Here is a 25,525-nt window from a genome sequence, read left to right as displayed (position 1 = left end):
CACTGATTCTCTGACACGTTGTCATGTTTGACCCACTTCTGGAAGAGTGACCAGACTTCCCTGCACATCCTGTTAAATGATGAATAAATGATGAAGTAATGAAAATTAGATTTGTTATTGAGATGTGATTTAAAAAAAAGAAAATCTTAGATAACAAGGTAATAAAATTAAATTATTATCCTCCTCCAGACTCTCCTCACGTTTCACCAAAATATAACTTTAATCAGAAGACAAAGATCCTCATTGGCTGATTTTGTTTACATGACTGCATAAGCTGAATAAACAAACGGACCTTAAAAGACAAAAACACAATTTATACTGTTTTACTGTTTATATGTGGCGGACCCTGCCACCCTTCTAGTTTAACAGTGTTCTGGGACCTTATTTTCCTTTGAGAGCAGCTTGTTTATCCACTCATGGAGAAAAATTTGTATCATTGCCTCATTAATATTGTAAATGTTAAAATACTGAGTTTGAATTTCTCCAAAACTACGTAGCGCCCCTTTAATGCTGATTATTGGGCACTTGGGTCATAAACAGTTGCATCTGTCTTCAGTCAGTGTGACTAAACTCTCAGTCTCTTACTGAGGACAAATGAATATTAGGTGAACATGTGAACCAACAGCATTCAGCAGAGGTCTGACAAAGCTCCGCCCTCACCTGACTCACCTGAGACAAACCAGGAAACAGTTTGTGTGTGTGTGTGTGTCTCTTTAGTACAGACCCACAAACAGACGATCAGATTCACCTTCAGACTGAACTAACAACGTCCTCTGAGTGAGTTCATCTACAGGAGAGAGGAGGAGGAAACTACAACACTGCAGACGCTCCACACACTGAAGGTGAGTCCGACCAGAACCAGAACTGAAAGTAAACTTGAGTGAAGTGAAGGAGGAAGTGGAGCTGTGACTGACTGTACTGTCTGCTGTGTTCCCAGCGTCACTCAGAGACAAAATGGCTTCCAGGTTAGAGGAGGATCTCTGCTGTCCGGTGTGTCATGATGTCTTCAGAGAGCCGGTCCTTCTGTCATGTAGCCACAGCTTCTGTAAAGACTGTCTGCAGAGCTGGTGGACACAGAGACAAACACGGGAGTGTCCAGTTTGTAAGAGAAGATCTTCAAAGGACCATCCACCTGTAAACCTGGTGTTAAAGAACCTGTGTGAGACCTTCTTACAGGAGAGAGATCAGAGAGCTTCAGAGGATCTCTGCAGTCTGCACTCTGAGAAACTCAAACTCTTCTGTCTGGACCATCAGCAGCCGGTGTGTGTCGTCTGCAGAGACTCAGAACAACACACCAACCACAGATTCAGACCCATCGATGAAGCTGCACAACAACACAAGAAGAAACTTGAGGAAACTCTGGAGCCTTTAAAGGAGAAGTTAAAGGTTTTTGAAGAAGTTAAAGTGAAGTTTGATCAGACAGCAGAACACATGAAGGTCCAGGCCCGACACACAGAGAGGCAGATTAAGGAGCAGTTTAAGAAGCTTCACCAGTTTCTAGAAGAGGAAGAGGAGGCCAGGATGGCTGCACTGAGGGAGGAAGAGGAGCAGAAGAGTCAGATGATGAAGGAGAAGATGGAGGCTCTGAGCAGAGAGATAGCAGCTCTTTCACACACAGTCAGAGCCACAGAGGAGGAGCTGAGAGCTGAAGACGTCTCATTCCTGCACAACTACAAGGCTGCAGTGGAAAGAGTCCAGCAGCGCCCCCTGCTGGAGGATCCACAGCTGCCCTCAGGAGCTCTGATAGACCAGGCCAAACACCTGGGCAACCTGAGCTTCAACATCTGGAACAAGATGAAGGACATGGTCTCCTACACTCCTGTGGTTCTGGACCCAAACACTGCTCATCCAGAACTGATCCTGTCTGAAGATCTGAGCAGTGTGAGAGGAGGAGAGAGACAGCAGCTTCCTGATAATCCAGAGAGGTTTGATGAGTTCTTCTCTGTCCTGGGCTCTGAGGGCTTTAACTCAGGGACTCACAGCTGGGACGTCGAGGTTGGAGACAGTACAGTCTGGTCACTGGGTGTGTTAGGAGAGTCTGTCCAGAGGAAGGGACACATACCGTCTGGATTATGGATAATAATGTTATCCTTTGGTAAATACTCAGTGCGGTCACCATCAGCTCCACCCACTGATCTCGTAGTGCAGAAGAAGCTCCAGAGGATCAGAGTGAATCTGGACTGGAACAGAGGAAAGCTGTCGTTCTCTGATCCTGATACTAACACACACCTACACACCTTCACACACACTTTCACTGAGAGGGTGTTTCCATTCATTTTCACTGTGGAAGAAGTGAAGATCTCCCCCCTGAAGGTGTGTGTGACAGTGGAACAGAGCAGGTAAAGAAGGATCTCATCTCTGGAAAGACGCCCTGAAATAAAACTGTCTCTCTCTGCAGTAGAAAGACAAATATTTTTGAACTTGATGCTACATGAGCAGAGAAAACAGAGTCAAAGGGCTGTGGTGTTCACTTCTACTCAAAAGGCAGAAAGACTACAACACCCAGAGTGCACAGCGCTGCACCGGATTGGACGGGGCTTGGTTTTGGCTCAGAGAAAGTTGTGAAAGAGGAGACAGTGAGGCGGCTGGACGGTGAAAAACTCTAATATCCACCATGTTGTTTCTTTAAAGGTGTTATTGAGAACATTCAGGCTCTAAATGTGGAGCTCCATCTCCTCCTTCCATCACATTCACGTCACAACACCGCTGTTGATCCCATCATCTGGCCCCTCAGGTGGTTGCCAGGTTGTGCACTAGCTGACTTTACTAACTCTAGCTGCCTAAACCGGCACAAATAAACAATTCAATTAATAACTGCATGTTTCTTTGTTCAGATCCAAAAACTTTATTTCAAATTCTAGTCCAGATTATAAAGTTTCCAAACAATACAATCAAAGTTTTATGACACATATGAAATGTTTGTAATAAAATAAAACATATTAAATGATGGAAAATACTGTAAATGTATCTTTATTCCCCTTCTGATGTAATAAAGTCACAATGATTGTGATTCTGTGTGTTTTCAGTCTCCATCAGTTGAACTCTGCTGTCAGTCGTCTGTTCAGTGAGAGGACGAGTCGCTCTGTATTTAAGGTGGACGTCTCAGTTTGGGTTCATGTGATGTTGCTGACTGAAGAACTGAATCTCTCTCTGCTGTTTCTCCCTTCAGAAAAGGTCAAAAATGCAAATATAAATATGAGAGAATAAGAAAAATGAGCAAACACTGAATAAAGACAACAGAAGAAGTGAAACCAGAAACATGAATGAAGTGACAGTGAGCTCCAGACATGTTTGAAAGCTGCCTGGATGTGATGAGTTGTGCAGGTTTTCTTTCTGCAGCTGTGGGTTGTGCAGCCTGCAGGAGGCAGCAAACATCAGCTCTGGTTACATTTCCAGCTCAGAATGATCTGTTAGACAACTTGTTGATGTTTCTGACGTTGAGCGATGCAACAAGGATCCAAGTCAGAGTCAAACCGAGGACGACGAGATGGTTTCTGATTCAGCCCGACGACAAACGACCTTTTCTAACACATGGAGCTGCTCCGGAGACGAGGATGGTTTTAAATTTAACTTCTTTTCCCCTTTTTTCAGGCAATAACAACTTTGATGTGACTGAGTGAAGGCCTGATGTTCTCCTCCACACTCTGCATCTGAACATGTAAAATGAGTGACGGCCACTGTTATTGAATCTTAGTTGTTTTTATTCAAACTGTGTTCCCGCTCAGAAACGACCAAACTTCCCTGCACATCCTGTTAAATGATGAATCAGTGATGAAGTCATGAAAATGAAATTAGTTATTGAGACGTGATTAAGACAAATCTGAGATAACAAGGTAATTAAATTGTTGTTAGAGTAAAAATAATTTAAGCGTCAAACATTCAGGACGTAACGTTGGTGAGTAAATGAGATAATAGAGAACACTACAGTTCAGGCAGTGCTGGCGCTGGTTCTGATGGACTACAGCCCCTCCAACAACAACAACAAGTGTATCAGACTACATTTCCAGCAGTGAATCAGGACTTTGAACTGAAACACTCCCCTGAGTCACATGTGAACCAATCAGCATTCAGCAGAGGTCTGACAAAGCTCCGCCCTCATCTGACTCACCTGAGACAAACCAGGAAACAGTTTGTCGGTGTGTGTGTGTGTCTTTAGTACAGACCCACAAACAGACGATCAGATTCACCTTCAGACTGAACTAACAACGTCCTCTGAGTGAGTTCATCTACAGGAGAGAGGAGGAGGAAACTACAACACTGCAGACGCTCCACACACTGAAGGTGAGTCCGACCAGAACCAGAACTGAAAGTAAACTTCAGTGAAGTGAAGGAGGAAGTGGAGCTGTGACTGACTGTACTGTCTGCTGTGTTCACAGCGTCACTCAGAGACAAAATGGCTTCCAGGTTAGAGGAGGATCTCTGCTGTCCGGTGTGTCATGATGTCTTCAGAGAGCCTGTCCTTCTGTCATGTAGCCACAGCTTCTGTAAAGACTGTCTGCAGAGCTGGTGGACACAGAGACAAACACCTGAGTGTCCAGTTTGTAAGAGAAGATCTTCAAAGGACCATCCACCTGTTAGTCTGGTGTTAAAGAACCTGTGTGAGACCTTCTTACAGGAGAGAGATCAGAGAGCTTCAGAGGATCTCTGCAGTCGGCACTCTGAGAAACTCAAACTCTTCTGTCTGGACCATCAGCAGCCGGTGTGTGTCGTCTGCAGAGACTCAGAACAACACACCAACCACAGATTCAGACCCATCGATGAAGCTGCACAACAACACAAGAAGAAACTTGAGGAAACTCTGGAGCCTTTAAAGGAGAAGTTAAAGGTTTTTGAAGGAGTTAAAGTGAAGTTTGATCAGACAGCAGAACACATGAAGGTCCAGGCCCGACACACAGAGAGGCAGATTAAGGAGCAGTTTAAGAAGCTTCACCAGTTTCTAGAAGAGGAAGAGGAGGCCAGGATGGCTGCACTGAGGGAGGAAGAGGAGCAGAAGAGTCAGATGATGAAGGAGAAGATGGAGGCTCTGAGCAGAGAGATAGCAGCTCTTTCACACACAGTCAGAGCCACAGAGGAGGAGCTGAGAGCTGAAGACGTCTCATTCCTGCACAACTACAAGGCTGCAGTAGAAAGAGTCCAGCAGCGCCCCCTGCTGGAGGATCCACAGCTGCCCTCAGGAGCTCTGATAGACCAGGCCAAACACCTGGGCAACCTGAGCTTCAACATCTGGAACAAGATGAAGGACATGGTCTCCTACACTCCTGTGGTTCTGGACCCAAACACTGCTTGTCCAAACCTCATCCTGTCTGAAGATCTGAGCAGTGTGAGAGGAGGAGTGAGACAGCAGCTTCCTGATAATCCAGAGAGGTTTGATAATATCTGGTCTGTCCTGGGCTCTGAGGGCTTTAACTCAGGGACTCACAGCTGGGACGTCGAGGTTGGAGACAGTACATTCTGGTTACTAGGTGTGTTAGCAGAGTCTGCTCAGAGGAAGGGAAAAACACAGTCTGGATTATGGATGATAATGTTATTGCATGGTAAATACTCAGTGCGGTCAGTACCAGCTCCATCCACTGGTCTCGTAGTGCAGAAGAAGCTCCAGAGGATCAGAGTGAATCTGGACTGGAACAGAGGAAAGCTGTCGTTCTCTGATCCTGATACTAACACACACCTACACACCTTCACACACACTTTCACTGAGAGGATGTTTCCATTCATTAGCACTGTGGAAGAAGTGAAGATCTCCCCCCTGAAGGTGTGTGTGACAGTGGAACAGAGCAGGTAAAGAAGTATCTCATCTCTGGAAAGACGCCCTGAAATAAAACTGTCTCTCTCTGCAGTAGAAAGACAAATACTTTTGAACTTGATGCTACATGAGCAGAGAAAACAGAGTCAAAGGGCTGTGGTGTTCACTTCTACTCAAAAGGCAGAAAGACTACAACACCCAGAGTGCACAGTGCTGCACCGGATTGGACGGGGCTTGGTTTTGGCTCAGAGAAAGTTGTGAAAGAGGAGACAGTGAGGCGGCTGGACGGTGACGAACAATATTGTGTTGCAGCTGAACGGTGAAAAACTCTAATATCCACCATGTTGTTTCTTTAAAGGTGTTATTGAGAACATTCAGGCTCTAAATGTGGAGCTCCATCTCCTCCTTCCATCACATTCACGTCACAACACCGCTGTTGATCCCATCATCTGGCCCCTCAGGTGGTTGCCAGGTTGTGCACTAGCTGACTTTACTGACTCTAGCTGACTAAACGTTAATCTTTTCCCCACAAACTGGCAACTACGACACAAAGTCACCACGTGATACAAACTGTGTGATGCTATTGGCTGACAAACCTCGTTAGAAGCTGAACCGACTGTCAGAGTTCTGACACAGAGATAAACAGAACAATTCATTTGGACCTGACAAACATTTTAAAATCATTTATTCACAATAATTTGTTCATTTATTATGTTTTGTTTTTGGTTTGTTTGACAGTTTGCTTTGTGTTTCTATTGTCGACCTTTGTTTCAATGTGTGTGTGTGTGTGTGTGTGTGTGTTATTATCATGTATATTATCGTGTTTCAATCATAAAAACGTTCAAAATGTTAAAAAGTGAAAAATAAAAATAACTCAATCAACTCAAATGATTCTTGTGTGGACAACAATACAAAACAGAATCTACTATAAATGATTATTCTGAACACAACTGACAAAAACTGAATAAAAACACACTGATTCTCTGACACGTTGTCATGTTTGACCCACTTCTGGAAGAGAGTCGGGTCCAGTCACTCGTGCATGGAAGGGTTATAGGAGTTTGACTGCAGCTGCTCAGCTAGAAGCAGATAACAGCATGAAACGGTGAGAACCAGCCGGCTGTGTCGTCCTCTCTCTGCTCCTCAGCCTCACAAACATTAAAACACTTCACACAAGAAGAGACGAACACAGTCACCTGCTGCTGCTCACTGAAACATGACAGGTGAGCAGTTACCTGTGTTCCACTCCACGCTTGCTGTAAACTTTACCTGCTGACGAGTGTGTTTGTTCAGACCAGGTGTTGCTGTTGGCTGTCGGTCTGTCCGTGGCTCTCCTGTCGCTGCTGCTTCTCGGGCTGATGCTGTGCTATCTGTGGAGGAAGAAGAAGAAGAAGGGTCGCAGTCAGTACGAGGAGCTGCTCTCCACGGTGCCTTCAGTCCCAGCATGCTCTGCTCCGGTGATCCTGGTGTCGCAGGACTCCTGGGCCAAGTTAGGACCACGAAATCCTCCATAGTGCTCTTCTCTCTGTGTTTTTCCTTTAATACGAATGTTTATTTACTGACTATTCACATGGACGAGTGGGACAGTTTACACACAAAGCAAAAGAGTGAACCGCTCACTGAAGAACGGCATTCATTACCAGGAAGCATCTGTCTTCAGTCAGTGTGACTAGACTCTCTTACTGAGGACAAATTAATATGAAGTGAACAAAACAGACTGTGTGAAAGTAACTGGTCAACAGAAACAGCTGTTTCACTGCTTCCTGTCTCTCAATGCAACAAATACTGTGATCTAAATATCTCAGTGTGGCTCAATCTGAATACTTTCATACAGATTGTTATAATTTAAAAGTAGTTATGTTAAAGAAACATTTGTAATTTGTTTTTGGATCAAAGCCGGACAACAAATAAACAGAACATGAAGACATTGGTGTTAAGTTAATATATTTTGAGGTCAATATTTCCTCTTGACAAGTTTCAGAAAGTGATGAACCTTTAATATAAGTTATAATATAATAGAGAACACTACAGTTCAGGCAGTGCTGGCGCTGGTTCTGATGGACTACAGCCCCTCCAACAACAACAACAAGTGTATCAGACTACATTTCCAGCAGTGAATCAGTACTTTGGACTGAAACACTCCCCTGAGTCACATGTGAACCAATCAGCATTCAGCAGAGGTCTGAAAAAGCTCCGCCCTCATCTGACTCACCTGAGACAAACCAGGAAACAGTTTGTGTGTGTGTGTGTGTGTGTGTGTGTCTGTGTGTGTCTTTAGTACAGACCCACAAACAGACGATCAGATTCACCTTCAGACTGAACTAACAACGTCCTCTGAGTGAGTTCATCTACAGGAGAGAGGAGGAGGAAACTACAACACTGCAGACGCTCCACACACTGAAGGTGAGTCCGACCAGAACCAGAACTGAAAGTAAACTTGAGTGAAGTGAAGGAGGAAGTGGAGCTGTGACTGACTGTACTGTCTGCTGTGTTCCCAGCGTCACTCAGAGACTAAAATGGCTTCCAGGTTAGAGGAGGATCTCTGCTGTCCGGTGTGTCATGATGTCTTCAGAGAGCCGGTCCTTCTGTCATGTAGCCACAGCTTCTGTAAAGACTGTCTGCAGAGCTGGTGGACACAGAGACAAACACGTGAGTGTCCAGTTTGTAAGAGAAGATCTTCAAAGGACCAACCACCTGTAAACCTGGTGTTAAAGAACCTGTGTGAGACCTTCTTACAGGAGAGAGATCAGAGAGCTTCAGAGGATCTCTGCAGTCTGCACTCTGAGAAACTCAAGCTCTTCTGTCTGGACCATCAGCAGCCGGTGTGTCTCATCTGCAGAGACTCAGAACAACACACCAACCACAGATTCAGACCCATCGATGAAGCTGCACAACAACACAAGAAGAAACTTCAGGAAACTCTGGAGCCTTTAAAGGAGAAGTTAAAGGTTTTTGAAGAAGTTAAAGTGAAGTTTGATCAGACAGCAGAACACATGAAGGTCCAGGCCCGACACACAGAGAGGCAGATTAAGGAGCAGTTTAAGAAGCTTCACCAGTTTCTAGAAGAGGAAGAGGAGGCCAGGATGGCTGCACTGAGGGAGGAAGAGGAGCAGAAGAGTCAGATGATGAAGGAGAAGATGGAGGCTCTGAGTAGAGAGATAGCAGCTCTTTCACACACAGTCAGAGCCGCAGAGGAGGAGCTGAGAGCTGAAGACGTCTCATTCCTGCACAACTACAAGGCTGCAGTGGGAAGAGTCCAGCAGCGCCCCCTGCTGGAGGATCCACAGCTGCCCTCAGGAGCTCTGATAGACCAGGCCAAACACCTGGGCAACCTGAGCTTCAACATCTGGAACAAGATGAAGGACATGGTCTCCTACACTCCTGTGGTTCTGGACCCAAACACTGCTCATCCAGAACTCATCCTGTCTGAAGATCTGAGCAGTGTGAGAGGAGGAGAGAGACAGCAGCTTCCTGATAATCCAGAGAGGTTTGATTATTTCGAGTCTGTCCTGGGCTCTGAGGGCTTTAACTCAGGGACTCACAGCTGGGACGTTGAGGTTGGAGACAGTACATTCTGGAGAGTGGGTGTGTTAGCAGAGTCTGTCCAGAGGAAGAGACGCAAACTGTCTGGATTATGGAGAATAATGTTATCCTTTGGTAAATACTCAGTGCAGTCACCATCAGCTCCATCCACTGGTCTCGTAGTGCAGAAGAAGCTCCAGAGGATCAGAGTGAATCTGGACTGGAACAGAGGAAAGCTGTCGTTCTCTGATCCTGATACTAACACACACCTACACACCTTCACACACACTTTCACTGAGAGGATGTTTCCATACATTGACACTGTGGAAGAACTGAAGATCTCCCCGCTGAAGGTGTGTGTGACAGTGGAACAGAGCAGGTAAAGAAGTATCTCATCTCTGGAAAGACGCCCTGAAATAAAACTGTCTCTCTCTGCAGTAGAAAGACAAATACTTTTGAACTTGATGCTACATGAGCAGAGAAAACAGAGTCAAAGGGCTGTGGTGTTCACTTCTACTCAAAAGGCAGAAAGATTACAACACCCAGAGTGCACAGCACTGCACCGGATTGGACGGGGCTTGGTTTTGGCTCAGAGAAAGTTGTGAAAGAGGAGACAGTGAGGCGGCTGGATGGTGACCAACAATATTGTGTTGCAGCTGAACGGTGAAAAACTCTAATATCCACCATGTTGTTTCTTTAAAGGTGTTATTGAGAACATTCAGGCTCTAAATGTGGAGCTCCATCTCCTCCTTCCATCACATTCACGTCACAACACCGCTGTTGATCCCATCATCTGGCCCCTCAGGTGGTTGCCAGGTTGTGCACTAGCTGACTTTACTAACTCTCGCTGCCTAAACGTTAATCTTTTCCCCACAAACTGGCAACTACGACACAAAGTCACCACGTGATACAAACTGTGTGATACTATTGGCTGACAAACCTCGTTAGAAGCTGAACCGACTGTCAGAGTTCTGACACAGAGATAAACAGAACAATTCATTTGGACCTGACAAACATTTTAAAATCATTTATCCACATCATTTGTTCATTTATTATGTTTTGTTTTTGGTTTGTTTGACAGTTTGCTTTGTGTTTCTATTGTCGACCTTTGTTTCAATGTGTGTGTGTGTGTGTGTGTGTGTGTGTGTGTGTGTGTGTGTGTGTGTGTGTTATTATCATGTATATTCTCGTGTTTCAATCAAAAAAACGTTCAAAATGTAAAAAAGTGAAAAATAAAAATAACTCAATCAACTCAAATGATTCTTGTGTGGACAACAATACAAAACAGAATCTACTATAAATGATTATTCTGAACACAACTGACAAAAACTGAATAAAAACACACTGATTCTCTGACACGTTGTCATGTTTGACCCACTTCTGGAAGAGAGTCGGGTCCAGTCACTCGTGCATGGAAGGGTTAAAGGAGTTTGACTGCAGCTGCTCAGCTAGAAGCAGATAACAGCATGAAACGGTGAGAACCAGCCGGCTGTGTCGTCCTCTCTCTGCTCCTCAGCCTCACAAACATTAAAACACTTCACACAAGAAGAGACGAACACAGTCACCTGCTGCTGCTCACTGAAACATGACAGGTGAGCAGTTACCTGTGTTCCACTCGACGCTTGCTGTAAACTTTACCTGCTGACGAGTGTGTTTGTTCAGACCAGGTGTTACTGTTGGCTGTCGGTCTGTCCGTGGCTCTCCTGTCGCTGCTGCTTCTCGGTCTGATGCTGTGCTATCTGTGGAGGAAGAAGAAGAAGAAGGGTCGCAGTCAGTACGAGGAGCTGCTCTCCACGGTGCCTTCAGTCCCAGCATGCTCTGCTCCGGTGATCCTGGTGTCGCAGGACTCCTGGGCCAAGTTAGGACCTCGAAATCCTCCATAGTGCTCTTCTCTCTGTGCTTTTCCTTTAATACGAATGTTTATTTACTGACTATTCACATGGACGAGTGGGACAGTTTACACACAAAGCAAAAGAGTGAACCGCTCACTGAAGAACGGCATTCATTACCAGGAAGCATCAGGTTTTAAAGGAGCTGTAGCTGATATTTAAATACTGCAGGTGTCACAGTAACAACATTTGTCTGTGTGTGTGTGTGTGACAGGCCCAGTGAGGTCCCTTTTACCTTGCCTCCTCGCTTCATGGCACAAGACCACAACAACCTCAAAAATGAGGAGGAGAAGGAGGAGGAGGAGATAAAGATGGAGGCTCGGAGGGATATACTCGCTCATCGTGGGTCGCTCTCAGTAAGCAGTAGGTCGTTACTACCTTTATTTGGCAACATGTAAAAATGGTTATAGTCCCTTAAAATCCCAATTATGTGGAATACTTAAGAAGGTCTTTTACTTTGAGATTTTAAGTTAAGATCAATCCCACAAACAACCTGTCTCCGTCAGGATGGTACCCGGTGGGGACGGTGCTGGCTGGTCTCTACTCTGTCCCTCCTCTGAACGAGGTGGTGGCCCCTCCACCCGGCATGGCCACCCGTCTCTGCTTCTCTGTGGAGTATCGACACAGCAGCGAGCAGCTCATGGTCTCCTTGCTCCGCCTCGGCAACCTCCCTCCCCGCTTCCATGGCAACGTCACGCTGGTGGAGCTCCGGCTGCTCCCTGATGACCGGCGGCCCCGACAGGCCAAGGCCCGGGGCACGGGGCCCGACCCGGAGTTCAACGACTGCTTAGTTTTCCAGGCGAGGACACGAAAGTCTAGAGCTTGTAAACCTGACGCAAGAGAAAATAACAAAAAAAGAGGAGTTGTACTTTTCCAAAAGATGTACTCAAACTGATCCATTATCAAAATGATGCTGGTGATTAATCGAATAGTTGACAACTCTCATTGATTGTTTCCTCCACAGGTGTCAGGAGTGTGTGTTCCTCAGAGCACCCTGAGTGTGTGTGTGCTGAGTGTGGAGCAGGACGGGAAGCGTCACGCGGTGGGCCGGGTGCTGTTTCCTCTGGAGGGGGAGCTCGGTCAGGCCGGCAGGGTGCTGTGGAGGGACCTGGAGACGGACGACGTCACACAGGTAAACACAGGAACACACAACGTTTACATGTGGACAGAAACTCTGATCATCTTTTTTATCCTTTGCTTTGTTTGTTTTCGTCCCGTCCTCTGTCAGTGTTCAGAGCTGGGTGACGTGCAGATCTCGCTCAGCTACAGTCCGTCCCTGCAGCGCCTCTCTGTGGTCGTCCTGAGAGCTCGAGGCCTGCAGCTGCTCGCTGACGCAGGTATGCAAATGAACCTGATCTGCATCAGTAGTGGAGTAACCTCCCAAGCATGAGTATTATGTCATCTGTGTGTTTCCCAGGTGTGTGTGTCCAGGTGAGCTTACAGATACACACTCAGGCGGTGAAGATCAAGCGCAGCTGTGTGGTGAAAGGTGAGAGCGACCCGTATTTCAGCCACAGGATGACCTTTAAACTCCGGCCGCAGCACCTGGACGAGGCCTGTCTGAGGTTTGAGCTGCAGCAGCCACACGTTGTCCGCTCAGGTGAAAGATTCAACCTAAAGTGGATTATATTATTTGTTTGTTTGAAATCTGTTGAGTGTCACAAGCTCCTTGAAGATCCACATCGCAGGTCATAATTTTTTCTTCCAGAGCCTCCGGCCCTACTGGGAGTGCTGGTGTTGGGTCCCTTCATGTACGCCAGGGGCCCGCAGCTGCAGCACTGGATGGACATGGTCAACACACCACAGGAGCCGGTCAAACTGTGGCACGGACTCTGCAGGGCCACTTAACACCTGAATCATGATGTATATACACACAACGTTTGAAATAATAACAATTACAATCACTTTCATGATTTTCTGCTGCTCCCCTAAGAAATCCTTCTTAAGGAAACTTAACACCACAGTTTTTTTTCATGTTTTCTGAAATGCAGCCGTTTTGATTTCACTTTTGAGTCATTATTCCTAATTACCCTCAGTTCATCTGGTCAAAGGTGAACCTTTCTATAGCTCACAATCTGCTTTTAGTCCCTGATCACAGCAAAAATAAATAATACTGTGGCTGGACTTGATACTCTACATTGATGTGTTATTCCTTGTTATTGCTGGAGTGTCAAAATCTACCTTTATAACAAATCCTTTGCGTTCATGGAAACGCTGGAAAATAAATTTTGGTAACAAGACAACACAGTAAAAGTGTGTTTTTTAAGAAGCAGACAGACCAAGTTAACCGAGGTGACGAACCTTTTAAAAGCGTATTCTTTATTTTAAAGGTGCTATTTGTAAGAAAAGTTGATTTTCGAGTCTAAATCCCAACGCTGTGGGACGGGTCGGTTTGAGACTTGAAAATCAACTTTTCTTACAAATAGCACCTTTAATAAAGACAACCTGTGGATCCCAGTTGAATCTTCATCAGATGAAAACAAACCCCATATTTATACATCCTGCACACCAATAGATTGACAAGCTCTATGATGGAAGGTGTGGCTAGTCATCTGAACCGTCCAGGGTTGTAAACATCCAAAACAATATGATAATCAGTAAAGTACTGTACAGAGGGACGACTGTGATACTCGTGATATCACGACTGTGATAATAATAATAAATGTCATGAATAAAAATAAAATAAATCTTTTAATCAAAACTAATTTTGATGCATCATTGACAATATATAAGATACCTTCTGATGTTGTGCCGATATTTATTTATTTATTTTAAAATGTATTTTATTGTGTGTGTGTGTGTGTGTGTGTGTGTGTGTGTGTGTGTGTGTGTGTGTGTGTATTTCTTCATCTAAAACTGAGTTTAAATGAAGAATTTCAGAAGTGAACTTCTCCAGCTCGTCTGTACTTCCTGGTTGTGTCCAGCAGGGGGCGACTTCCGCATTTGCGTCAGTGAGCGCAGCCGCAGTTTGAGCCAACGAGTGTTGACCCGGAAGTTGAGCTGGCATCATGGACGCGGAGGCGAAGCTGTGTCAAAAGTTATTTTCAGTCATTTCTGTGGTTTTATGAGGTTTTTACGTGTTTTGGCGTCATGAAGATAAACGAGAACACGTTACTGGAGGGACAGAGAGTCGTGTTGGTGCCGTACAACGCAGAGCACGTTCCCAGGTGAGCAACACAGTCTGTTATTTTCATTAATTCAGTCAGTTTGTCTCTTTTATTTTCTTTTTATTTCCTCTTATTCTTTCATCTGTTCACCTCCTGATGTCCTCTCATCATCAGGACGTTAACACGTTTTGTAGAAGTGCTGTTATTACTCCAATTTATGGTTAAAATATGACTAACTTTAGCTTGAATACGTCAGTGATTAATCACATGACCTGGACGCTATTGAGCTAAAATGCTAATATTTGTTAATAGAAATTAATAAAAAAATTATGAACAGATATAAAATGTAAAAACAAGAGGTGTATTTCATGCAGCCAGTGTAGTTACATGATCCCAACATGATTTTGAGTCTCTCTCTCTCTCTCTCTCTCTCTCTCTATATATATATATATATATATATATATATGTGTGTGTGTGGGTTTGTGTGTGTATATATTTATATATATAAATATTAGCATGTTAGCTCAATAGCTTCCAGGTCATGTGATCAGTTGACTCAAAATCATATTGGGATCATGTAACTACACTGGCTGCATGAGATACGCCTCTTGTTTTTACATTTTACATCTGTTCATTATTTTTATTAATTTGTAGGCTATATGTAAATATTAGCATTTTAGCTCAATAGCTTATCAATAGCTTTAAACACAGTATCTCTGCTTTAAATATCCCACATTTTTATTTTGAAAACAGGAAGTCGGTACACGCTGTAGCCGTCTTCTCCGTGTGTTTACTGTAAAGTCTGCAATACGGGTGCACTTGAAATGTGTGAGTGGCTTCTTGCGAATATCCAACTTAAAACCAACTTCACTGAAGTGCTTGACAAACAATAAATAATTCATTCATTCATATGGCTGAGTCTGCGTAAAGACACTGAAAACACATGGATGCTCTGTAATTTAAACTAATTAAATGATGAATTAAAAAGTCAACCATGAGGTTCTTATATTAATGTTAAAGTCAGTTTGTGGAAGAAATACTCAGACTCTATACTTAGATGAAGTAAAAGTACACACTACACCACCAGCTTCAGTCTTTTCTCTGTCCTTTCTGCAACTGTTTCAGGTATCATGAGTGGATGAAGTCTCCTGAGCTGCAGCAGCTGACGGCTTCAGAGCCGCTGACCCTGGAACAGGAGTACGACATGCAGAGGAGCTGGAGGGAAGATGGCGACAGTAAGGAGTCATCTGCACACACAAAAAGACACTTTGTTCAGGCCTGATAAACTCTCTGAAGAGCTTGTTTCACGTTTCTAGGTTTAAAGCGAATTTTTGTCTTAGATAGACATTCAGACCTTCATCCTTCAGACTTGTTTGCTCATAGTTTTTTGCCATTAACTGGTGAGCACTGGATATGAAATGAAAATAAGAAATCTATCTGTCTAGAGTGCACGTTCATCATCTTAGACAAGCAGCGGTGGGCGGACACGAGGGTTGAAGAGGAGCAGTGCATGGTGGGAGACGTCAACATCTTCCTGACTGACCCCACAGACCCCTCGCTGGCTGAGCTGGAGATCATGATAGCAGGTGACGGCCAACGTTTTTGTCCTGAGAAGTAATTAAAATGCTCAAACGGTTCAAACATCTACAGTCAAGCTGTGATTTGGTTTCAACACGTCGCCCATTTCCCTCAGATATCTCTCTGTTTTGACACTATTTTCCTGTTGTTGTTGTGTTTTTTGGTTCCTTGACATTTCTTGTTTTTAACAGAGCCCAGCTACAGAGGCAAAGGCATCGGGAAAGAGGTGACACGCATGATGATGTGTTACGGTGAGCAGATTTCTGAAGGCTTGTTTTATTTCTCATAATGTCAGAAGATTACCTGCTCCGATGCCCTCTCTTTCACAAAACTTTCAAACACTATGTAAAATGTGGTGACATTTTGTGAATAGTAGTTTGTAAAAAAGTGTGTTTTCTTCCACCAGGAGTCACCAAACTTGGAGTCCAAAAGTTTCAAGCGAAAATTGGACTGGACAACCAGGTCAGCATCGCCATGTTCAAGAAGCTCGGCTTAAAGGAGGTAAGAAGATCACATGCTGCTCTCCAGACTGCAGCCATCTAGTTGCATTTTGCGGCAATTTTTTGAGACAATTCGACAAAGTTTTATATGAAGAAGCACCTGTGTGTCTTACAAACATGCATCCCGTGAGTTTGTTTTTTAAAATCATCATTGTACTGTATATTACGCCAAGCACGTCAGCACAGTGTGTTTTAACAATGTTAAATGAATCGGCTAAACCTCCACTTTTTACAGCAATCTCTAGTTGACAGATCTTTTTCATTATAAAGAGCTTTAACCAAATTCCCAGTAAGAAAAGGGAAACCATCATAGTTTTAATGCTATATCTATGCAGTTGTTTTCAGTTGATGGTTTTTACAGTATCCAGTTTTGATAGGCGCTGCAGCCTACCTTCAGAAAGTCCTGGAATAAATAGAGAACTAAATATTCTCTATTTATTACCTCAGTATGTATAATACAGCTAAGATGGAAAAATAAAAATGTATTTTGTTGCAGGATGATTTTAGTGGTGCTCCTAAAATGTTCAGTAAGAAGCAGAAACACTGCTAGGTGAAAAAGTTAGCGTGGAGCCCTGCTGAGAATCATCCTCCTGTCTGCTGCAGGTGTCGGTGTGTCAGGTGTTCAAAGAGGTGACCCTCGAGATGACCGTGGACGAGTCAGTTCGGACGAGGCTGCTGGACGACATGGCCGACGTGAAGGAGAGAGACTACAGACAGACCTGCAGCAACAGACGAGAACCGGTTTCATAAGATGTTTTAACGTATGAACTCTGGACGATCAGGTCGGGGATCAACACACGAAGCACACAACAGGAGCTGGTGTTCTCACCAATGGAAATACTTTGTGTGGTTCGGGGAGGAGGTGGCGCCTGGTTAGAGCCTGAAATTACATCTGTTTTTTAAAAAAAATCAATACTACATGTATTTGTCCATCCACAATATGAGAGTGGAGAGCAATATACAGGCAAGCAGAGAATGTGTGAGTATGACGACGCTACGCTCATCGAAATGCCCACTGACTTTTTACTCGACAAGGTAAAGACTGTTTAACATCCGAGCCAACTGACTGGGACATCTTCACATCTACAGCTCCTTCGGATGTTCACACAATTTCATATCAATGATATGGCTCGAGTGTGAAGATGGTTCCTTGTACTTTTTATCTGCTCCTATACAAAGATGAACTGACATCTGTAAACAAATAATTAGGTAATCTCTTTTGCTTCTAACGGCTGAAAATAGCAGCAATAACACCATTTCCCGATCATCGCTTTAACTGTATATTTGACCTCCATCATCAACATGACACCTGATATGACAGCGACGGCAGTCGACCATCACCAGAAACCTTCCTCTAATGCGTGCCTAGTAATGTGTCCACAGGAGCTGGGAGGATGAAGCTCACAGCAGAAGGGATGATGAACAATTGCAGAGAAATATTTAAGCCTCCTCAGTGACGGGGAATGGCAACAAAGAAAGTCATGAACAACACATTTGTAGAAAACAAATGCTGTTGGAGCAGAATCATGTGATAAAAAGGGAAAATGTTCAGGATTCTGCATCATTGGATCAGAAAGCTGATTCTTCTAAATGTTTCAAGAACATAAAATAAATGTCATTGTTCAAATATTTCTTGCAGTGCATAGCCATTTATTGACGCTGACAATGTTTGAGCATGGACAGAGCTGTACAACAACCGCAGCAGCAAAGGCAGCTTTCTTTTTTTGCATCAAGACGTCCCAACAAATAAAAATCAGATCAAAAGTCACCGGCTTAACTGAACGAACAGTAAAATAATCTGACATGTGTCTCTTAATTCTATAGTTCAGATTGTTGATGACTGATAAGAGGAAATTAAGACTTTGGACTGCTTGTTCAATATCAACACATAGTCCTCATTCACCAGATGATTTAAGCACTTTACCGGTATGGTCCTTTAAATTACGGTGAGCACCAGAGCCAGACTGATGCTGGATTCTTGAGGCCAATACTGATATGTATGTGAAAGTTTAGAAAAACTAATGATTATGTATCAGATGATTTTTAAAGATAAACCAGAATTTAAAGAAATTAATCGGTCAGAAGGAATAATCAGCTATATTTGTAAATTGATTAATCATTGCAGTACTGTGCTGAGTACCAAGCAGACATTTTGCTCTCTGGTGGACAAACGATGTGATGACAACACTGTACCAAAGGCCTCGTCCACACATATTTTGCAGAACTTTTCATCTTCTTCTGTGTTTCGGCCTCTTGGGTCACTAAAATGTAGATTTGAAAAAAAATGTCTAAAGTCAGAATTTCTCAGAACTCTGGTTTCTGTGCGTCTGTTTGGGCGCGTAAAGAGAGCATCAGGGAAATAAATACATCATAGCTTCAATCTGCGCAGGCCACTGTTTTGTATCATGAGCATCCGCCTGACACGACAACAGAGCATCAGTGGTTTGTTTGCCTTTGGTTAGCACTGATGTAAATGATTCATTTGCACTGTGAGGTCTAATTACAAGTTCAGAACCGGTTTGAATCATTTTGTTTAAATAGAAACTTTGCTACGCACGCTCAGAATTGTTCTTCTCTTGTGTTCGACGTATTGTTGACATAGGCCTGACTTCCACCCGCCTGCTTTTTTGTATTATGTGGAATCCTTTGTTTTGGTGTTATTGTAAAAAAAACTCGTTAGTTGTTAGCCTGATAGCGTTATTTATATCTGGGAGAAGATAAAAATCCACTCATGTATCAGTTGGGCTCATTTCAGACGATGTGTTTTAGCTGTGAGATTTAGCTGCTTTGACGGATGTAAGACTTTAAAGACAGAAGAGGACACAGACGAGTGAGTTCTACATTCACACAGCCTTCACTGCACATGCTCAGACTGCCAAACGCCAGCTGATGCTCGGCTCTGACTGGCAGCTGACATGTGACTCGACACTCCAGTGCAGCACAGACAGGGCCACCTGACATTTCACTGAACATCTCTTAAATACAAGCCACGCTCCGTGTAATGCACCGAAACACAAACCAGCTCTGTGTTCAGGCCACAGTGCAGAACACGGGCGACAGGCAGGTATTAAAGATGATGTGTTTTCTTTTTTTAAAAACAGGCTGTAGTACAAAGAGGGTACAAGAGTGACAACAATTCCATAGGAATTTAAGATGATTCGAACACATCTGTCCATCCCCCTTCGTCTATCTGCACAGACTCTTCATCTCCCAGCATCCTCAAACAGAGGGTGAGGGCGATGCAGGGTTGCCCATCTTAACGAGATTCATGATTTCAGCAGATTAAAAAAAAAAATCCCAGGATTCACAGGGAGGAAAACCTGCAGCTCCTGAAGCAGATGGAGGCAGATGAGAGTTTAGTTCTTGGTCGCTTGTGTTGACTCAAGAAACTCCTTCGCTGCAGAAGACAGATTTTGCACCAGCTGTCTGACCACCACCTCCTGCTCTTTGGCCCAGGAGAGGCCGTCGTCCACGGCGACGTTGACCGGCACGCACACGGCTTCCTTTTGCAGGTCGGTCAGTCGGCAGGCGGCCGCAACTCCGGCCAATCCCAGAAGCAGCAGGAGGAGGAGCTTGAACACCAGGCCAATGAGAGACCGTCGAGGTTTGGCTGTCGATTCCACAACGACCTTTTTATCTGCTGAGTGAAGCGAGAGTAAGCGACATGAGAGCAACTCAGAAAACAGTAAAAACAAACTCTACTATAGTCATTTCATTTTGGTGCTCTACCAAAGATTCAACGACCCAGAAAACAGAACCCAGGATGCAAAAAACAACCAGTAATACTCCAACAACGCTGAATCTCAATGTTTGACTTCATCGTTGAAAGAAAAACCATTAACTATCCCTTTAAGAGGTGCATTATCCAGACCTTCAGTCTCACCTGCTGCCTGTCCATTCTTCTTCTTCTTCTCCTCGCTCTTCTTCTTCTGTTGCTCCCGAGCTGCTGCGGCCGCCATCTGAGCGTTGTACTCTTTCCTCCTCTTCTCCTTCTCCTCCGCCTTCTCCCGTTTACGAGCCTCCCTCTCTCTGGCCTCCCGCTCCCTCTGCTTCGCCTCCTTCTTCTTCTCCAGCTCTGATGGAGGGTAAGGAAAAAAGAGAAATTAAATTAGATAAAATGTTTGCGGCAATTAAGACCTCACAAATGCAAACCTACACACCTTTTTCCCTCAGAAGGCGCTTCTCTCGTGTACGATCGACCTCTTCCTGGATGTCCCTCATGTGCTGCAGAACCTGGAAGGAAAACCTTCAGTTTTACGAACTGTCGCCTGCTTTATTCATATCTCTTCTCTGTCAGTCGGCCTTCTTTCTCTCTCACCTTGGTGGCACACTGTTTGCACTGCTTCTCATCCAGACAGTCCCCTGCTGCCTTGGCCAGGCCGGCCTCCAGCGGGTTATCCTTCAGATCCAACCACTTCAGACTCTGAGAGCAAAGACACACACACACACACACACACACACACACACACACACACACACACACACACACACACACAGAACAAGATCAGAACAAAGCCTCGTCATGCAAGAAAGGATATGATGTTTAACTCAGTTGACTCTGCATGGATATCAATTTCTGACAACTGATACACTGAAGTGCAGAGTACTAAAATATATCAGCAGAGGTCAGCACTATATGTAAATATGAAGCTACAGCCAGTTAGCTTAGGTTAGCACGAAGACAGTAAACAGCTATGCAAGCTCTTTTCAAAGCTCTCGTGAGCTGTAGAGGCGCTGGTGGGCTGATATTTTACTTTTTGGCCTATTTCCTACACTTCCAGTCTTTGTGCCGAGCGTATTTAACTACAGAGAGAGTGAGAGTGGTTTCAATCTGCCCTAAGATGCCGTGACAGCTGTGTGATATTCGATATATATGACGCCAAATACTGTGATATTTAAAAGTATGTAATATCAGCCCAAGCCTATTTCCTATCTGAAGTATGAGCAGCTAATAGATTCAAGGCAGCAGAAGCTGGTATTTTGGCCTTGTGTTACCTGGATAAGTATATATAGTACTGTAACATGAGCAATCAGTGCTTGTGTCTGGCACCAACCCTGAGCTGAGAGAAGCTGACAGGCAGGACATTCAGCTTGTTGTTGTACAGGTCCAGATGTTGAAGGCTGCTCAGGTTCCCGAGGTCGTCTGGCAGACAGGTCAGCTGGTTTTTACTCAGGTCCACCTTCACCAGGTGGGTCAGGTTGCAGAACTCTGGCTACATGAAAGAAAAATGGGCCAAAGAAAAATGAACGTAGGTCAGGCTCAATGACAGACAGCTGTACAAAGGGTTCAAATCCATGTAAAGAGAAAAATATCATTACCCTGTGAGGTTTATGGGCTTTGCCATAAAGCAAGAAGAAATAATCTTTAAATTGAAAACTGATTAACTAATTTAAGCAGTTTAAAAAACTCACTCACTTGCTTAGTAGTGCCATCAAGATTTAGCACATTAATTAATCAATTAAACAATAAAAATGCATACTAAAGAAGTTTTAACTGATTATGAAACAGTCTCAATGTTTTACTGACGCCTCTATATGAACTACATAAGCAAGAAGACTGGTAATAAGTCATAAATTAAAACTATTTTTTAATGGCAGAGTGTTGCAGATAAACTGAGGAGTGTCACAGCGTGAGGAAAGGTGCTGCTCTGTCGTCTGCTGGAACGGCACTAAAACAGAGTTTGCTTTGTTTCATTCTGTTATCGGAGCCGTCAGAATCGACACAAACTGAAAGGTCCTCATAGAAGCTTTTAGTCGGAGTTGGCAACAGTACTCACATTCTTTACTCGAGTAAAAGTTCAGAGACTTGTTACAAAAAGATCCTGGTAAAAGAAGAAGTACTGATTCAACTGCTTAAAAAAGAAAGAAAGTACAGGCTCTGAATGTGCTCAGAGTATCAAAGTATCCCTCTGAAGGACATTTTTACTGGTCATTTGTGGTCAAAGTTAACTGAAGCTCACGTCATATTAATATAATTCAAGGATTATTAAACTTAAAGGTAGAATCAGGATTTGTCCCTGCTAGGGCTGCACGATATGGTCAAAAGTGATTTTTATGACAGATTGACATATAATTCATGATTATTATGGATTATCATAATTCACGATGTCACAATTTGCATTGTCATTGAAAAACTAGTAAAATCATGATGATGTGGTGTTTCTCGTGGTCTCTGCCAGACAAACATGTTTTATTACATCTGAAGAAGCAGCTTTGTAGACCAGAGCGTCTCCGCAGCACCACAACATGTCATTAAACACCGTTTTGTGACACATGCAATTTGGATATTGCACTTTGTGATTAATTGTGCAGCCCTGAGTCCCAGCTGTTCCTAAATGCACCACAAAGATAGCTGATTGTTGAGTCATTCCCAGGATGTCAAATAGCCACATTTTGGGTTGGTAAAGCCAGAAAATCCTGGCAGAGGGCTGCAGGGTCTCTGCAGATACGAGACACTAAAACGCCTTTTTCTCCCCTTTCTAGTCCCCCTCTCTGTCCGTTTCCATCTTTAACATCACCTCCCTATGTCTGCCGTGTGTGACGTGCACTGAGAGGTCGAAATCAGTCCTGTGATGTCGGGAAAATAATGTATAATTCCCCTCAAATGCATTAAAACTACAGTGACAAGCCTGTTTCAAAAATGTAATGAGGAGAACGGTCAGATATTTGTGTTAAAATGTAGGGAGGAGAGGTAAACAGTTACTTTCCACCTCTGCTTTTAGTTACGAAACTTTAATGACAAATATTTCACCTTCAATTGAAATATTAAGAACATTTAAGTGGTTTTAAACAGCTTTTTATCTCTTCAGACCTAAAAAGATCCTTCAGATTAGACAATCAGAGAAAATACCATCACTTTATGGTTGACCTGCTCTCACTGAGGGATCACCAGCACACATCGCTTCAATTTAAAAAGGCCCAAAAGCTAAAAATGCAAGGAAACATACATAAGGAGTAAAATGTTGTGTTAGTTTAGTGCCTGTGTGTGTGTACTTACAGGAAGGGTTGTGATGTTGTTACAGGAAAGGTCCAAAACAGTTGCTTTGGTGAATAAAGCCTGTTGGATAAATGACAGCATGAGTCGAGTTTAATACACTGTAACACGGGAACATGCAGCCACAGCTGGACAGCCTTGTGTTTGCAGTTCATGTGATGCAATGTGTTTGATTTTATAACATCTTCACACACACACGATGAGTAACTCACCAGCTCTCTGACCGGCACCTCGGTGAGGTTACACAGGCTCAGGTCCATCTCATTCCCGCTGATTTTATCCTTCAGGTTCAACACTTTGCTGTTTTTACTCATTCTGGAGTCTGTGAGAAAACACACCGAGGAGTTAAAGTGGAAAACAAAACGCTCACACGAGTGAATCTTTTCAATTTTAACAGTTTGTACTGCGGATACTTTTAACCAGCGGACAGCAGGAAAACCTGCTGACGTCCACGTCTGACACGATCCGCTCACCTGCGATGAACGCTGGGGCCGATCTGTGCTGAAGAGCGATGGACGAGGGGAACAAAATCACCGTCCCGACGTGGAAACGTGAGGAAAGTTAGTGGAAAAGCTGTGAGACGCTGGTGAGTCTGTGTTTCTGGCAGCACTGACTGCCTCAATGAAAATCCACGTCACTGATTGAGCGACAGCGCGGTGACGTCAAAGCGAGCAGCGCCGCCTGCAGGACCGGAGGCCACACAACACCCTGCAGGTACAATATGAACAGTGCAGTACTTTACTTATTACTAGTTACCTTTAAAGTAATAGATTACGTTACAATATAACTGTCTGCGTAGAGTAATATATTACTTATTACACTACTTTTTAGTTACTTTCAACAAAATGCACAAATAACCTCTATAGAACAATGAAATAGTCTAGATCTTTTTAAATAAAGGAATGGCCTTGGACACAGGGATGAGCAGGCAGACAAAGGATCACAGTCTGATATATTATGATTATATCAGACGTTGATATATCATGACCTATCAGCCACTGTCACCACAAAGAGCATCAAACAAAGAGAGTGAACTAGGTAGGAAGAAGAAAAACATGACAGGAAAGAGGAAAGGAAGGTGGCAAATGAGACTGAAACAGAGGGAGAGACAGAAAAGGAGGAAATGAAGAGGTAAAGAAGAAACAAGTGAAGTAAACATTAAGGGATAGGGGATGTAAAGGCAGGGAGGAGCTCTAGCAGTAATGTTTTATTTGTTATTATAATCTTTAAATCCTGTAACTGTTACTGCAGTGCAACTATTACATTAGATGATAACAACAATGTTTAAAAACACCCTATCGCACAATGTTCAAGAAAGTGAGGAAAAAAATCAGCCAGAAGGAATTTTATTTGATCATGAATATATAAAGCACCGTAATGCTGATAGAGATGTGAAAGAACAGCACAGAAAGACATCATGATGTTGTTAAATACATAAAGCAAAACAGGTTCTATATCTTCAGAATATAACAGATGTATTTCAGGATTGTTGAAGGGACACTGGAACATTTTTTACACGTCAAAGTCATTTTATCTTCTCATATTATAAATGACTTGAGTGCATCACCTGGTATCTAAGCTTGAGCTTGTAGACTACAGCTTTGTAACCTGTTTTACAAACAGGGCGGCTTGATGTAAACTAGGGAATAAGATCAAATAGATAAGATAAAAATTTTGAATATTTTAACGTGTTATTTGGTTGATTATAAAGATTTTGTTTACACCTGCATGCTTGTATTTTTTTTAATTTAATATGTGTTTCGGTGGATTTCTTGAATTAAAGGATTCTGATTATTACATAGCAAAGACATAAATCTACAACTTCATTGCATATTAGTGTATACGACGAATACTACAACACAACATTTGCGTTTGATCTGAGCCACTGTGTGAAACATGCACGTGTAACATGCGCGGTTAGTGACATAAGTTTAGGCACCACCGTTTGGAGCAGAGACTTTATAAACACCTCAGCTTCACCTTGAGCTGCAGCGTGACGTCAGTCATCCAAAAGGCATTTTGTTTTGATATTCCCCTGTGGGTTCAGAGTACAACCTACAAGTCTGATGTTAACCTTGCATAACCATTTTCCCCGCACACTATTATGCATTCCAACAGATGACCATATACATTAAAAACATAATGGCAGCGTTGATATAGAAAATGAAGAAAACTTTGCCGATTGTGTTGGA

The 25,525-nt window shown here is 43.5% G+C and overlaps 5 protein-coding genes across 6 annotated transcripts; 4 read left to right on the top strand and 1 right to left on the bottom strand.

Annotated features, from left to right (window-relative positions):
• The first annotated feature begins 716 nt into the window (after nucleotides 1–716).
• On the top strand, nucleotides 717–6,528 carry LOC311250168 (uncharacterized protein). The gene is made up of 5 exons (XM_084341743.1): nucleotides 717–842; nucleotides 938–2,339; nucleotides 3,027–3,084; nucleotides 4,233–4,281; nucleotides 4,377–6,528. Exons 2-5 carry the CDS (start codon nucleotides 955–957, stop codon nucleotides 5,780–5,782), a joined length of 2,898 nt encoding a protein of 965 aa, XP_084197869.1. The 5' UTR covers nucleotides 717–842; nucleotides 938–954; the 3' UTR covers nucleotides 5,783–6,528.
• Nucleotides 6,529–8,021: 1,493 nt separating this feature from the next.
• LOC311250027 (nuclear factor 7, brain-like) lies at nucleotides 8,022–10,516 on the top strand. Its single transcript, XM_084341522.1, has 2 exons — nucleotides 8,022–8,146; nucleotides 8,242–10,516. The coding sequence occupies exon 2, from the start codon at nucleotides 8,260–8,262 to the stop codon at nucleotides 9,646–9,648; it is 1,389 nt and encodes a 462-aa protein (XP_084197648.1). The 5' UTR covers nucleotides 8,022–8,146; nucleotides 8,242–8,259; the 3' UTR covers nucleotides 9,649–10,516.
• A 334-nt stretch (nucleotides 10,517–10,850) lies between these two features.
• Nucleotides 10,851–13,210, top strand: syt15 (synaptotagmin XV; the record flags this gene model as incomplete). Its single annotated transcript, XM_084341742.1, has 8 exons — nucleotides 10,851–10,857; nucleotides 10,928–11,123; nucleotides 11,369–11,517; nucleotides 11,661–11,953; nucleotides 12,119–12,286; nucleotides 12,383–12,491; nucleotides 12,572–12,754; nucleotides 12,863–13,210. 8 exons carry the CDS (start codon nucleotides 10,851–10,853, stop codon nucleotides 13,000–13,002), a joined length of 1,245 nt encoding a protein of 414 aa, XP_084197868.1. The 3' UTR covers nucleotides 13,003–13,210.
• Nucleotides 13,211–14,148: 938 nt separating this feature from the next.
• On the top strand, nucleotides 14,149–17,968 carry nat9 (N-acetyltransferase 9). Its single transcript, XM_084342673.1, has 6 exons — nucleotides 14,149–14,321; nucleotides 15,387–15,496; nucleotides 15,707–15,847; nucleotides 16,031–16,090; nucleotides 16,246–16,340; nucleotides 16,943–17,968. Exons 1-6 carry the CDS (start codon nucleotides 14,245–14,247, stop codon nucleotides 17,087–17,089), a joined length of 630 nt encoding a protein of 209 aa, XP_084198799.1. The 5' UTR covers nucleotides 14,149–14,244; the 3' UTR covers nucleotides 17,090–17,968.
• A 1,503-nt stretch (nucleotides 17,969–19,471) lies between these two features.
• On the bottom strand, nucleotides 19,472–23,957 carry lrrc59 (leucine rich repeat containing 59). Of its 2 annotated transcripts, none has more exons than XM_084342671.1 (8): nucleotides 23,807–23,957; nucleotides 23,546–23,655; nucleotides 23,337–23,396; nucleotides 21,394–21,552; nucleotides 20,658–20,762; nucleotides 20,500–20,572; nucleotides 20,223–20,414; nucleotides 19,472–19,979 (listed from the first exon to the last, which is right to left on the bottom strand). In XM_084342671.1, exons 2-8 carry the CDS (start codon nucleotides 23,645–23,647, stop codon nucleotides 19,696–19,698), a joined length of 975 nt encoding a protein of 324 aa, XP_084198797.1. In that variant the 5' UTR covers nucleotides 23,648–23,655; nucleotides 23,807–23,957; the 3' UTR covers nucleotides 19,472–19,695. The 2 variants fall into 2 exon arrangements, with proteins under 2 accessions (XP_084198797.1, XP_084198798.1); XM_084342672.1 differs by having other exon boundaries at nucleotides 19,472–19,976.
• Nucleotides 23,958–25,525: the final 1,568 nt, after the last annotated feature.

The sequence above is a fragment of the Pagrus pagrus genome (assembly GCF_965226575.1).
Source record: "Pagrus pagrus genome assembly, chromosome: 21".
NCBI lineage: Eukaryota > Metazoa > Chordata > Actinopteri > Spariformes > Sparidae > Pagrus > Pagrus pagrus.
The sequence above is the reverse complement of the archived record's forward strand: the minus strand, read 5'-3'. Positions and strand labels throughout refer to the sequence as shown.